Raw genomic sequence first — 15,991 nt, 5'->3', positions numbered from 1 at the left:
GCGAAATAATAATTAATAGTAAAATTGTTGAAAGCATTACACAAAAAGCTTCATTAATATCATATTTTTCTTAAGAAGATCGTACAATAATTTTACACAGTACATATGTATTTAAAAAAAAAATTTTTATAGTTGATACAACACTAATAAGAAAAAGCAGAATTCTTGAGAAATAGATACTTTGTACATTGAACCAATATGATTGGAAAAAGTGAACATCTAATTTCTTCTTTGAGAATATGTAATTGTCGCCGGAAAAACTTTTCGTAACGCGTTTTAATAATAGTTGGTAGGTATATATTAGGGAAGAGAGATACTAGTTCCTCATCATAAATCACATAGTAAAGTAAACTACATCGTATAATACTAATTAATACTGATTTTAATTACTGCTAACAATTCAGCCATTCAAAAGTCACATTGGTCAGTTGCATAATTTAAAAAGTAGAGAAAAATGAAGACACGACAAATACTGCTTTTCCAAACCTATCTCGCAATTTACTATTATTTATATCATCTCCTGGTTATAAATAAATTTTTGGAAATAAATCATTAATTTTTGAAAAATTGAATATTGATCGTGTATGTAAGTAACGATATTGTAAAAATGTATAAGAAATGAAATTGTTCACTTTGTCTTCTGAAAAACTTAATTATTAATATTTTGTGACAAATAAACATTGCAGAAGAAAACAAATAAATTATTAAACACAATCTTCGATTCTTTTATTTTTAATAAAATTTCCAATGACCTTTGACACAATATCTGTGACATAGTAACAATTAATTATCCCTCTACCATTACACTTCAATAACTTTAATGAAACACCTAGTGATCCTTGACCAAGTGAAAATTAATCGATTTAAATTGGCAAATCCCATCATTAAGCGAGGCATAATTTCAAATCGAATCGTCACAGTTCCAGATTTTCTGGTACACCTAGTCGAATTACTTCCTGGGTAACGGCGACAGAAATACTGCATACCGTTCATATGAGCCGCGTTTGTTACGTGACGAACGGGCGGGGGACCTGTATGATGGAGAAAAAAATTTCAGTCGAAACCAACCAACCGTGAAAGTTAGTGGTTGGCCGGACCATTTACCCTGGAAACGGTCGCCCATATAGAAGTGCTTCGCGTTGCGGCCGCCAGTTTCGTTCAGCTCCTATCCCGAATTCGCCTACACCTTCGACATGAAGTTCCTTGTGAGTACAAATCGATCTTTTGTATCTTTTCCTTTCTAATTTAAGATATTCTTCTCTATGTTTAGTAAAATTTTATGCTTTCTTAGTAAATATACTTTCTTACACATACTTTTTTGTATTGATAAAGATAAATTGGGAGCTATTAATGAATTTAAATTGTTTTGTTATGCTTTGTCTGGAAAATTAAACAAATGTTTGCTTTGTTTGATGAATTTTTTCCTTACATTGATTTATTTCTTTTTAAGTGATAATGAATTAGTAAAAATAAATAAATTATGCTTTGTTGTTATTACCACGTGTATGTTATCTGTAAACATTTAAGCAATACTTTTCTTTGTTTAGCAAATTCATTTTTTTATATATCCTTCTTACTTTAGTTAATAAAGATAAATTAAGATTGTTTGATAAACGTTAATTGTGTTTTGCTGTTGTTCTTATAAGTATGCTTTGTGTGGATATTTTAGTCTTACTTCAGTTTAGATAAAGGATGAATAATGTGAAAATTATTTTATACAGTGCATGTTTCTCCTATTTTTCAATTTCATATAAAGACACACTTTCTCTCAATGAAGTGGAAGATTAAGAAGATTGATTTATCTATTCCTGTGACAGCTTAGAAATTTATTACTCATTGTATACAAGTGGAAGTTAATTCGTAATTAATTTTAGTAAATTCATATAGAGTAGATCTTAATTCTAAATCTCAGATAATCAATTATAAGTTTGTTGTTTTCTCACATTCTCATCAGTCAACGAGATATTGATAAATATCATTTTTATTCATGACAATTTAATTTATTACATGAATGAGATTGAACTTAGATTTTCAAGTTGAATAAATTAAAAACAACTAACTAATGATAATATTGACAGGGAATTGATAAATATCGTTCATCTAAAGTTATTGCATACATATAAATTTACCTATTGAAATATATAACAGTTAAAAAGAGGTTTCTTATTTTTTACCTAATTATTTAGTCAATTAAATTATCACAATAAGGAAAGAGTAAAACATCATTGGTATATAAATTCATACTCGATTATATAGCAGTTCTCGTTGAAAGTTACTTGACCTACATTATCTTCCACAAAAGTCTATTATCACAAGCGAGAAATCGCACTACTACATCATTCGAAAGGTGTGTATCAGGTATTTACTGCTTTCAGCCTTTTCCTTCGTGAAAAGTTACTTTACTCGTATTGTTTAAATTATGTAAATGTCTACAAGTGTACGATGTGTGCAATGGTGTGTATCGCGAGAGACTGGCAAATTGCATTAGCCAGCTTTCTCGATCATAAACTCAATTTTTTCTTTTATCTTTATCCACAATTTTCACATGTACACGCATTTTTATGGCATTTAGGAGAAATGATTTATCCTCGTATAATTTTCTATTTTACTGTCAACACGTTCATGTCTCCGTTACAAGATGCGAAGTGAGTCGTGTTAGAGAGTAAACTTTTGTTGTTCCATAAACACGTTCAATTTTTACGTTTTGCACTAAAGCTGTTAAATTATTCATTTTACGCTAATGCTAGGTAGTTTCGAAAGTAATGATAATAAACAGTATAAAGCAATGAACAAATCTTCGTTTAATTATAAGAGATATTTAATTGATTTCGATATATTTTTTTCCAAAATTGCGAGTGAGACCATTTAGTTAAGGTAGTTCTATGATTCATTCAAGATGGATATTAACAATTGTTAAAAATTGTAGGTTTTAATATTGGCCGTGGTGCCCATTTATGCTACTGGTGATGTATTTGGTGACCTTTTGGGACAAGAATTTCAATACGCTACCATTGGTAAATTATATATTTTGTTCTTTCAACGATAAATTCACGAATTAAATCGTATTTCTGATTACATTTTTGCATCTTCTTAATAAGATTCTAACAATAGTTGTGTATAAATATTCATAGTATTTTAGTAAAATTTCATTGCATTTAAAACATGTCAATTACGACAAACCTGTACTTTAATAGTCTGATCTTTCGGCTCTCGTTCCCTCAGTACCTATATTGATCTATTATATCGTTGTAGGAATTTTACTTTCACTCTCAATTCACCTTTACCCAAATCCTTCGTTGACTGTATACTCTTATGTCATACTTTAACCTCAAGTATTTAGCTATTCCTTGCATTTCTAACATTCGAGTATCAGTTACTCGTTAGAAATGTTTACATCAAGTTTCTATTCCAACATTATATTATGTCAATTTGATGTTTTATTATTCGAACATTATATTATATTATATTAAATCATAAACGTTTGTGCAAACTCATTATTCCCATAGACATAACGAAGGAAACGAAGCACAGTTTCGTTTCGTCCACTAGATATTATAACGGGTAATATATTTTGAACATTTCACAAGATTTTGCACATTGTATGCATTGTCTTCATTTTTAGCTTTTAACTTACGAAATGAATTCTTCGTTTAACGATGACCGCAGCCATCTCTTTTGTATTTAGTCCTCTTCTCGTACAATTTCTTCAATCCATCATCGTAATTCTAACTTTTCAAATTGAAAATTTTCAGACCACGTTCGCGACAGAAGGCAAGCTGGTCACTTACGTACAGTGAACCAAGCACCAGCTCAGATCCAGCAACTTTTACACGCACAGCAATTTCGTCCACCCGTAGTGCCAGTTCCGGCGCAACCAATTCCAAAACTGGGACCAGCTCAGCCTAGCCAACCTCAGCAGCTATCGCAGGCGCAGGTCTCGCAATACCGGCCGCAAGTGCAATTTGCTTCTGGCGTCCAGCAACCGGACTATAGATCAATTCCATTGGGCGGCGGCCAGAAACCAATTCTTCCGCAGCAACCGCAGTATCGCCCTCTTCCACAGCAAAATTTTAACGCCGCGCCGCAGTACTCGTCCAAATTACCACCACATATTCAACAATTGTTGCAATTCCAAAACAATCTGAGTAACTCAATCCCTCGAAGAGCGTAATCAAACTTGGAAGGTGGTTGTAAGATTGCTGTATAGAACTTTTGTTTGGTCAAATATCAAAAGTGATATTTTTGATTTTCATTTGAAAGTCGTACTTTTGCATGATAACTGATTTTTGTATATTTTTTCTTGTTAAAAGGTTTGAAAGTAAAAATTTGAATGTTCAGTAGAAAATAAAAGAAAGCGAAGTAGAGCGTTTAGCAGATTTGGTTAATTATTTTTTGACAGGATTCATGAAATTATTGGTAAATTGAGAATAGGATTTCTTAAGATTTTCGAATGTTGGTTTTGAATGCTAAATATTACAGATGTTAAGATATTTTAGGTTGTTATATTGGTATTTGTGAGATAAGGTAGTACAGAATTGAATGGTAATTCAATGGAAAATAAAGAAGAAATACCGTACGATAGAAATACGATTAAAGTTAAACATATGTGGTGTTATTTTACATATCTCCTTTCAATTTGATCCTTATTACCAATAGGTATCGTAATGTTTCTTTTTCTGATACAGATCAGAACTTGATTTAAATTTTTGTCTAATTAAAAATACAGTTAAATACTTAGATACACTGATAATACCATGAAATACAAACTATTTCTTTATAATTTCATTTTTATATCTCATAAACGGACAGATGAAAAGACGTGTTTTTCTCTCGTATAATACCAAGTGTAAACTAAATTGACGTTCGTAAATTAATACACATTGTTCATATTTCAATAGAAAAAAGCCGACATTTATCATTTTAATAAACGTATTTAACGATACCATATATTCCATGGTTAACCGAACAACAATTTACCATCGCGAAAGAACTGGATTTAACCAAGCGAACCGAGGGGATTCAAGATGGTATGGCATTACGTCAAATTACGTCGTTAAACGCACCGCTTCGCATTAAGCGCACTCAATTCGTCACTCGAGAAATCAAGGTATCATCGCACCGATGGATCCGCACAAGGGGCGGGTTTTCAGCTTTCCGGGACGTGACAGGGTAGACGACAACCCCCTTGTCGTCGCCCTTCGTTCGCGCGACAACCCACACGTTGCAGTCTCCGTTAGAGAACAGCCCTAAACTGTGACCGTACCGCAGTCACACCACCCTGCCCCGATTTTTACCTTCGTGCATGCCTTGAATACATCCCCCGGATGGACTCACCGACAAACAGGGAAGAGGATTAGCGAGTCCATTAAAGTCGCGGACTCTATTATCCAAAGGGCATGGCCACGGTGACATCAACCGCCTGCCAGTGGCGTAGGAACGGAGTTTACTTCTTGTATTGATATTTCTTCTCCTATTTTTCTTGTGTTATTTCTTTTCTTTTCTTCTTTTCGAGATTTTAGTTCCTTTGTACCTTTTAGTACGTTTTGTATCGTTATATGTAGAGTTGTTGGAAGTAGTTTTGTTATAGTTTAGTAGTTTAGATATAGTTATATAATTATATAACTCATATTACAGTTGTATAGTTTTTTATAGTGTTATATAGTTTTATATATTGTCAACGTTTATATGACTATGTACTAGTATAGGTTTTATTTTTGTGGTTTATTTTTGAAAAATGGATTAGATTTTGTTTATATATTAAGTTTGCCACATATTACTTATATTTTCCCATTTTTAATTTTAGTTTCTTAACGGTAATAATGTAATATTCAAAATGATGATAATGCAACGAAACGATAAAGTCTTTGAATGTTCGTTAGTTAATTTTGAAAAATATATTGCGGGAAGGAGAATAAATATAATAAATTTATTTCGACATTCGATATACATATACAAACCATATAATATGAAGTGTAAAATCTTCGAATTACTCGGACAAATTTTATAAAATATAGGCTTGCATATATATAAATAATATTAATTGTAGTAACTTCATAAGGCTAAAACCAATAGCTCTATGAGCGAACTAAAATACATTTATGTGAATGACAGTAACGCTAACAAGATAGGAATCAAAAGTTCGATTAAGTCGCGCACGTACCACACAGTTCAAGCGATGCGTTTCTCGTCTTATATTGAAGCGATTCTATTCTTTTTTTTTTTTTTTTAGAAAGAAACCAACGTCGGATCGACGCCATTGGCAAAATGGTGGGGCGAGGGGTCACGGAGGCAAATTACAAAGGGAGGATTACCGGCAGCTGGGCTACCAAGCAACCATCTCTCTTCTGGCTCTCGTTCGCGAGCCATCCACGTCGTTCGAGAGCTCTTTGTCCTTCGACGCATTGGTAACATAATTATCGGAGTTATAGCAAGCCAAAACCCAAGCCGCATCTGAAGGGGTCGCATGTGACGCCCGGTTACGGGCTGACACCGCATGCGCTAGCCACATATGCACGCAGGACATTCTGATTGGTAATTTGCAACACGTTCTAAATGTCCTAGTTCTAAGTTTTCAATCCGGACGAAGTACATTGATTCAGTAAGAAAATTTGTACATTTACCATAGAAAACTTTTATGTTCGTATTGTATGTGTTACACAAAAAATTTCAAAATTTCATTAACATTGTAATGAGACACGATTGTCGTGATAATGTTAGTAAAGTCTGAAGCTGATCTGAAGATGTGTACAGAGATTACAAAATATTTACTGTAGCCATATATTTAACAAAAAATTAATATACAGCGTGAGTAGTCATCTTAAGCACATAAGTGTTAAACATGGCTGCCTGAATATCGAGGTTTAGTAATAGTAAGTAGTAGAAATCGAGAATTGACTATTCAGATACTTTTTCTAATCTGTATGAAACATATATTAAATATTTTGTAATTTCTATATATATTTTCTGATTTGTTTGATAAACTTTATCGATATAATCATGATAGTCAAATCTCATAACACAAAATCCAGAAAATTAAAACGAAATGATCTCGAAAGCATACATAAACATAAAATTCCTATGGTAAGGTAACAAGTAACTAGACTAGAAAACGAAACGAATATTGCATGAAGTCATTAGATCGAGAACGTACTAACTACAAGATTTATTGATTCACGAACAGAAGCAGCTTTCCCTAAAGCAACATATATTTCTACACGAAACCAATCCGTTCCTTTCGTAAGTTCAGCGCCACAATTTTAAATTTTCACGGTGAAACTCGTACAAATCGTGAACGCGAGTAGCACGACTCGATTTGCAAAACGAAAATTTCAATTGAAGCAATTAATTCCCAGGCCTTCCACTACCAGCTGGCTCGTTATGCGAGTGTCTTGCATGGAAAGCGAGCAGATCGTATGCACATACTTTGTGTGTGTGCGCACCTAATTATTGCCAAGTCGATACAACGTAGGTACCTAATACTTGAAATGGACTTTGCATACCGGTGTTTCGCAACAATGCGATTTGCCGCAATCACAGTCACGTTTTTGCAACGTTTATACGCGAGGACACACGCAGACAACGGAACAAGGGTCGACCATTTATTGTTTAACCAGTGAATGTCGATGTGATGAAATGTGAAAGGAAGTATAGACGCGAATTCGCGAATTATCTGGTTGATAGCGATTCTGAATTGGAATAAAACGGTATAAGAGTCAAAAATACATGAAATATGAGTTCTTTAATGGAAAGATGTAAAAGTTATGATTGGTAGATTAAATTGAACGGCTTAAATATAATTCTTACTCAAATCTGTCTTTTTCCGGGAAAGCAAAAGAGCACTTCAACATTTTTGTAATAATTTTTGTTGAATACGTGTCGATTTATTTTTAGTAAAATATTCATCGTATTACACAATCACTGTGAGTGTATCGCAATTATATCGCAGAATTGTATCTAATTAGTTATAAAGTCATAAAGTCGTGGAACCGTGACAAAGGTTACTTTTATAGAACCGGTTAATTTCATCGGCAATGAGTCAGGTCATGCATAATTTTTTAAAAGATCGATTCCATCACGTTATTCGTTTCTGGCTACTAAATCTAAAAAAATGTCGCATGATTAGTTATATAACTAAAGAAACATCAAGTTATAAGTAAATATATGTCAACATTTCGCCTTTTTTGATATACTTATATGCCTATCTTAAAAAACATAGATATATAATACTATATAGAACAAAATATAGAATATTTTAATTACAATATTTTAAACATAATTATTTATAATAATTATTAATCTTTTGATATTAGTCTATGATAAAATGCCTTCGAACGATTGACGTACGAATTATAGGGCATAAATCCAATTAGATTTACGTAAATCCAGCCGGATTTACCGCACTAATGTTGTTGTTCCATTTTTCCATTGGAAAGCGGAGTTAATAACTTTCATAACAAGATATGGAAGGAGCGTGTGAAACGGGTTGCGGTTTGCCAAAGTGTTCCAATAATTGCGCTTAATCCATAGGGTTGCGGCACGCGGCCAGCAATCGCAGGCAAATCTGTCGCAACCCTCTTCTCGTTTCAGCTTTTCTCGCTCGAAGCTTTCCTTGTTTCAAGTTCAAGGTTCTGCTGTTCCAAATCCTTTCTATATACACCACGAGCGAAACTTGTTTGTAAAGTATCGAAATATTTCAGTAAATAAACAATAAACTACATATTCAATTATTTTTAACTTTAAAATGGAAAATTTAAAATTGGAACTTGTATATAAGTATTAATAATTTTCGTTTGTCGTTGTACCTTTTTAAACTTATCTAATATTAAGAAAACTTGCAGAAAGTAATATGCGTGTTAATTTATTTTTAAGCAATGAAAATTTTCTTCAATTTCAGAATTTGTATGTTCTGCATTTGGAAATGTCTCTTGAAAATTATTCCCTTAATAATCATTTCAATTTCTCTTCAGTCGCCTTCTACGAAAGCAATAGCAATTTTTTAATCGCGTTATACGGCCCTGTTACGATGTGGTGCCCTATCGTACGTCATCGAACAAAGCTAAAAGGAAAACGTTCATACAAGGTACAAGAAAAAGCACACACGATGCAAGAGAATCTTCGGCTAAACGATACCGATTTCGTCAAGCCCCTGACCCTTTTTCAGTACCGCGAAACCATTGTAAAAAGAAGCTAGACCGGAAAAATCCAGCATGGCTGACGAGTGACGGTGGCCAATCATTGCGTGTTTCACGGCAGCTGCATGTCCCTCGGGGATCCAGATATTTCGACAGTCGTCCCTTTTTCGCTTACGAGACGCCCTAACTTTCTGATTTTTGCCTTACGAAGTCAGCCATTGTGAAGAGACCCGTTTCCTTTGAATATCAGCCAGAGTGCGTGGATCCTTCTTCATGCGGTCTTAAGCCTGGGACCAGCGTGCCGGTCTCGGGATTGTCTACAGTCTACGTTACACGCGAGCTTTTTGTCGTCTTAATCGTGTCTTTAGAACGCGACCATGCTGTTTTCGTATGTTGCCTGTGTGCTAACAGCCATCATGTACGAAAGGAATTGCGTTATACAATGGAAGGGAGCGCAAATCGAAAGAAACTGGATCGCGATGTTTGCAGAGATATCAAGCTGGAGAATACGTAGTTCTCGTAGATACGATAAAAAATTATGTTTGCACAAGGGTTTTGAGAACAACGCGGAGTCTTTCAGAATGGATGACTTCTTTATGGTTCATTTTGAGGGATGACTTATGTATTTTAATATTTTTATGTTGATTATTAGGAACTCGAGACCTAAGGACTAGGATATATATGGGAGAGATATCTGATCGACGATACGGTATGAACAAGATAATGTTCAACTCTGAATATACGAATTCATATTTATTCTGAGCCTCTGTTGTCAGAACTATGGTCATGCATAATTTTAGTTAGATGCACAAAAATGCGTATTTTTTTATAATGAATATATGCGATCATTTGTTTGTATTTAGAACAGATTCCATGTCTCAAAAAAGGAACAAATGTGTACGTACTATGAGAATGATAATGTATAATGAGCATAATATTTAATATATTCTGTAATACATACATTAAGTATTATAAATATAATACATTAATTTATATTTTAGGATAATTTATACTTGTTCATCGATCGTTGTACATGTTACAGTTAGATTGTATAAGATTTGTATCTTATAAAAATTATAATAAGTTCTTGATTATAATATGTATAATTCTCCTATTTGGACTTCGTAAATTATTTGGAACATTTTTGACAGTCAATTAGTATATGTGATAATTGTGCTATCCCTATCACATTTCACGGGTCCCTCTTTTTCAACTGATCACGAATATGATCTGTATGCCATAAACTCCTCAATTTAAAGATCATCAAACTAACAGCAGATTTTCTCACCATCACAAATGCAAACTTATAAATCATTTCTTATACCTCCAGGATGTCCAATAGAAAAGGAGGTTCAATAGAGAAGATAAGAAAGTTTAACAGGCTTTGTTTCTCAGTGTATTTGGTGCACTTGTCAAATAGTCGAACCCAAGTTCGGCCAATTTCAACAATTAAAGTCACTAATATCGGAAAACAGATTAGAAGGTGAACGATAATCTTAGCTTATTTGCAAGACGTGGACTGAGGGCCGCCTAACAGTTCAACAACGAGCGTGTCGTTTCTGTCTAATCCGAGAACGTGGTAATGCCGGAAAATCCATAATGATCGACACCTGTGACCGAGTTTCTTGGTAGAAGAATACCGAAATAATACCGAAAGGGTGGTTCTTAGCTGCTTTGAACGGTAGCCACGTCAGGTAGAACTAGGCTCGACCCCCTGTTGGCATCCTTTAATGCACTTTCATGTAGTTAGCACGTCCGTATAGCGAACGGCGAAACACGCGCTCCTAGCGAAATCTTTAACGTGAAACCTGTTAACCGATTAGACGGGTTCGTTAAGAAGGAACTTCGCTTTTCACGTTAACTGAGTTAATTATTACGAACATAGCAACTCGTCCCTTAACAAGTGTATCCTGAATATATTGAGGCATTTGCAAATGAATCTCTGAAGCTAATCGATTGTTGTAATTCTTGTGACAGTTGTAATAAATCGGGAGCTTGTTGGGGAGGCAATACGAGTAGATATACCATGAGTTAGATGGTGAATGATTGCAATTGGTCACCAAGTAAATCGTATTATATTTACATAAGTGATATTGTCAATTACATTTAGGTTTGAAGTTGGAAATCTTAAACTTATGAAAATTGTTTCCGTTTCTGTGGTTTGTAATTGAAAATGTGAAGTAAATATGGTGTCTATTTTTATTTAATTTCGACTTCTATTAATCTTCGCTAGATAAATATGTGATAGTGACATAATAGAAAAAACTATGTAGATAAAAGGAATATAAGCATGAAGGTTGTTAATAATAAGTTAACCCCGTGATGCTCACATCCATGACGCATAGAGCACCTAATCAATAAGTAAAATACATTCCCATAGCGGACATAACCAATGCATTCGCCGTTTAATTGTTTTGTTGTTTTAAACATTAATTGTCACAGATAGGAGCTACAGATATCCTGCACCATAAATTATCCTTCTTTTAGGACTATTCTTTATCTACTAAATGTCCATATAAACGACAGCCATTTTCTACTTCTAATGTCTAAATTGAAGAAAACCTTGACCGTTAAGAGATTAATAAATGTGGAATTTTACATTTCACGTGTCAAAACCTAGATAAAAAATCATCCTGTCAAAAATCTCATAGACAATTTACTAATCTTTCCAGGTGGGGGCAAATTTTCCGGAGAAACGTTGTCTCTCAAAGGATTAACGAGAACGTGGAGAGGAAATGGCACGTGACGGCGGCCAGAGACGATCGCGAAAATAAAGGAATCAAATCACTCGACAACGGATACCCTATTTTTCGATCCGTGACATTTCACTCAGCAACCGGTAAGGGTAGTCGACGAGGCACGATCAGCGCCCGACATAATTTATTCGGACAATAAGCGCGCGTCCTACTGCCCTCCCCCTCACGATGCTCGAGGCATCAGTGTCATGGCGGTGATGAGCCCTTCAATGACAACGACCAACATAATCTGTTCCCATCAGCCAAATAGACATAATGGGCGCGTCGACCGGGGCTAACAATGGGGCGGCATTTTACAGGAGAGCGCCGCTGGAACTCGAAAACCCCCCACGTGAATCGCTACGGCTAGAGGAAAATGTAGAACGGTGTAGAAGTGAAGAGGGGGGCAGCGAATAAGAGCAGTTTTTTGGGTCGACGAAAATTATTGTTTACATTACGACTTTTTGTTTCTGCGATCTGAGTTATTAGTATATTAAATTTAATAAATATAAGCATTTATTTACAAATGTTTGCAATATATCTTTCTGTTTTCTGAAATCTATTACGGATAATCAGAATCACATTTAGAATAGCGTACATATCGATAATGTGGAAATATTTTAATTATTGTGTTAATTGCTGGAAGGTATGCTATATTATATTTATTATCATTGTATTATATTTTATATTATTTATATATTTTATTTCTGAAATAAATAGTAAGGCCAGTAGTAAGGAATAAAAAGTTAGTGAGAGCTGCTTCGAATTTCTTCTTATTAATTTTTAATTATTTATATTTTTCGAACTCTGTTGTAGGTAATTATGTTTAGAAAGTCTTCGCAAATAATAATATTTGCAGCATATTAGAATTATTAAAAATTTTATACCTTTAATTATAAATACAATAATATATTCACTATAAACAAGTGTAAAAAGCTGAAACTAAGAACGATTTCCGAAAAATGTAAAAGAGAAGTCAATAAGTAATGTAAAAATTGTAAAAAAAAGTCAATAAGTAAATATCGTAATAAGCACGCACTTCACATTTTTCTTTGATAATTCACTAATTCTATAACAATGTAAAAATATGACCATATTTACAACTGTAGATAAATCTAATAAACCTATTTCTGACATCTTAAAAAATACACAAACTCTCTTTATATCTTTTACTTATATCACAAACAGCTTAAATACACTGAAAGATGCTATTCCCAGTTTAACGTAGACCGATGGTATCCCTCCGATGAATTAGCCAAATATTTTGGAGGAGTTAAGAAAAATGCGTTAGCCAGAAAGATCGTCGACGTCGCGAAGGGTGGAGGGCCCAGCTGGCATCTCTTAAGTACTCACATAAACGGGGAGGGAGCGTTGTCGTTCGCCGTGCTTCGCTCGAAACCGATGAAAATGTACGTGCAGGCCATCCACGGCTTTGCTTTATTAAATTCCTGACACGAGATGCCCCAGAGCACGTGCAAATATTCATTCACGACGAAAAACCAGGGGTGCTTCGTCACGCGAAGCGCGCGCCTTAACGCTAAATTCAAGACGTTCCAGCGCGTGTGATTTAGCGGCGACGTTCAGCAGTATTCTCTTGCTTTCCCGTATTTCGATACATCTATATGCTCTTTTATTAAATAACTGAACGAAGTCGAAGTACTTTTGCTAATAATTTTAGTTATTTCGAAGAAAATTTGAACAATTTTTGAAAGAAAACAAAAGATTGATTCATTTCTTTAAATTCTATATCGACGTTTATACAATTTTCGACGTCGTCTTATAAAATTTTGTGGGAATTTTATACGGGCTGTTGCAATTCCGCTGCGATTCTGAATTTTTATATTTCAGTTCCGTTCTTGTTTCACAGAGCAAAAGGGCTTGTAATATTTTACGAAAGATCTTTGCTCAAATAGAAATAAAAGATCATGTGTGTCAGTAACGATTTTCCTGTATTTCCTTAACTTTTAATTTTATTAACTTAGGACATTTCTTAACAACACAGAAAATACTGTCGAATCGAAAATGACTCGAGCAGCAGAATTAAGCGAATCTACGAGAAAGGAAGTTTAAAAAGAAATACTTCTGACCAACGAAGCGATTACTTATCCGCTTATCAAACAAGTACACATACGTAAGTATCTTGCAAGTACATAGAACCAACTACGACACCTCAAAAGCACGAAACAGTTGAATAGAGCCAGTCCTCTCCCGGTGACGTAACGAGTCTCCCAGCAAAGTTACCAAAATCTAAATCGGTGAAGTGCAGCGGTGCTCCAGTTGCTCGCTAATTGACTACAATGCCGGCCGCGTATGGAGCGCATTTTCTGTTTTGTTACCTCAAAACAAAGCGTACAATGCGGCTAACCTGTGAGAGGCCACTCGACCACCGTCGTGGCTCCCACCCCTTGCCGATTCCGGATGGCGAAAGCTTCGACAGGACGCGGAGGACGACTAGTCGCTCGAGGATCAGGCGACGAAATCGAGATTGTAACATATAGTCGAGTGCCCTTTGTTAACCCACCGACGGAGAGCGCAATTACATCCTCGCCCCCATTGTGCCTCGACAGCTTTTTGTTACTGTTTCGTCCGGTTACCTTGTTCCGAGCGACAGTAACGGGGAGGTATGGCCAACGAGAAAGAGAGAGAACGAGAAAAAAGGTGAAGTAAAATTGCGAAGAGAGCTTGTACGAGGTATTGTAGACTTTGGAATTTTCATTGAGATTTGACTCAGATTCTCTTCTCGTGCTGTAATTATAATTTTGGTGATTCGGAAATGTGGCTTGTCAAGTTCTAAATAATACCTAACAATAATATAAAATGAAATGAAAAGAGATAAAGATGGTATTTACTATTTTAAGTATGCTAATAAAAATATGTAGAATTTTATGTTGTTACAAAATTAATATTTTCACCTATTGATATTCTAATTAAAATATACAACTAGCAAGTAGAAAGACTAATATAAAATCAAAAAAATAATTTATCTATTATCATTTTGTCGAATTCTAAATTTTTTTATTTAGTATTTCCATATAATAAGACAAAATGAAACGAAAGTATTAAATGCAAATATTAAATGCTTGACAAATTAGAGGCAAACGGCGACAAGAACCTCTATCCAGATCGAAAAATTGCCGTGTAACAAAAAAAGGAACGCAATGAAGGCAAAAAGACAAGAAACAATCGATCGAAATAATACATTAAATTAGAAAAGGAGGAGTATAAATTCTACTAACATTGTTCCCGCTATTGTTTTTCGAAATGACCCGCGTGTTACTCGCCCCATTGGACGTCTTGCGGCAAGGTGCTGACATGCTCCACCGGTGGGAACCACTTGTCGACTTCGTGGTCGAATATACCGAGCATACACACGCGCAATTACGCAATTGTATCGATACGATTGATACAATAACCGCTGGGGAGGTCTCTTTTATTTTAAGCGAAGGAATTCTGGTGTGTTGCCGACGACGACGTCCCCCGATCGTTCTGTTCTGGTCGTCGTCATTGTTACCGTTGTTTTCGTTGTTATTGCCGCTGCTACTGGCTCCGTTGTGATTTCCATTCGTTCTTTCGACGATCTCACCATCGAGATCGGGGATTATTATTCGCTCGGTTGGAAACGTTACAGTATTACATGCTGAAAAGCGCTGCCTCCTCAAATAGAGAAGCACCACTCTTCTGAAGAGTGGCGCACAGGGGTGGCCCTGCCGCGGATGCTGAATGTAGAAAATTGTAACATACGGTGTTTCGAGAGTTTCATTAGATCGAGATGTTAATTGCGAGCGGCACGATGCGATTTCGTTCTTCTTGTTTCGATTTCTTGTTGCTGCGATTTTCATTTCTTCTTCCTGATTTGTCCCCAATATGATCTGCAAAATGTCTTAATTTATTTTTATTCAATTGCTTAATATTGAACGTTTAACGGAATTTTCGACAAATTACAAATAAATTATTCCAATCCATCCTACTTTCAAAACCAAATTGTATAGAAACAACTTCGATCCCTTTTCTAAATTTCAAAAATGCAACCGCTTAGGAATTTAGTCTGTCTTTCGGTGAATCATATCAGTTGTTTTGTTTCCGCATCTTGTTCAAGGAAACTCGATTCCTGGCTAACACACAATT

The 15,991-nt window shown here is 35.0% G+C and overlaps 1 protein-coding gene across 1 annotated transcript; it reads left to right on the top strand.

Annotated features, from left to right (window-relative positions):
• Nucleotides 1–1,079: 1,079 nt before the first annotated feature.
• On the top strand, nt 1,080–4,603 carry LOC126914313 (cell division protein ZipA-like). The gene is made up of 3 exons (XM_050718061.1): nt 1,080–1,205; nt 2,927–3,014; nt 3,753–4,603. The coding sequence occupies exons 1-3, from the start codon at nt 1,194–1,196 to the stop codon at nt 4,169–4,171; spliced, it is 519 nt and encodes a 172-aa protein (XP_050574018.1). The 5' UTR covers nt 1,080–1,193; the 3' UTR covers nt 4,172–4,603.
• The last annotated feature ends 11,388 nt before the right edge of the window (nt 4,604–15,991 follow it).

The sequence above is a fragment of the Bombus affinis genome, chromosome 3, assembly GCF_024516045.1.
Source record: "Bombus affinis isolate iyBomAffi1 chromosome 3, iyBomAffi1.2, whole genome shotgun sequence".
NCBI lineage: Eukaryota > Metazoa > Arthropoda > Insecta > Hymenoptera > Apidae > Bombus > Bombus affinis.
The sequence above is the reverse complement of the archived record's forward strand: the minus strand, read 5'-3'. Positions and strand labels throughout refer to the sequence as shown.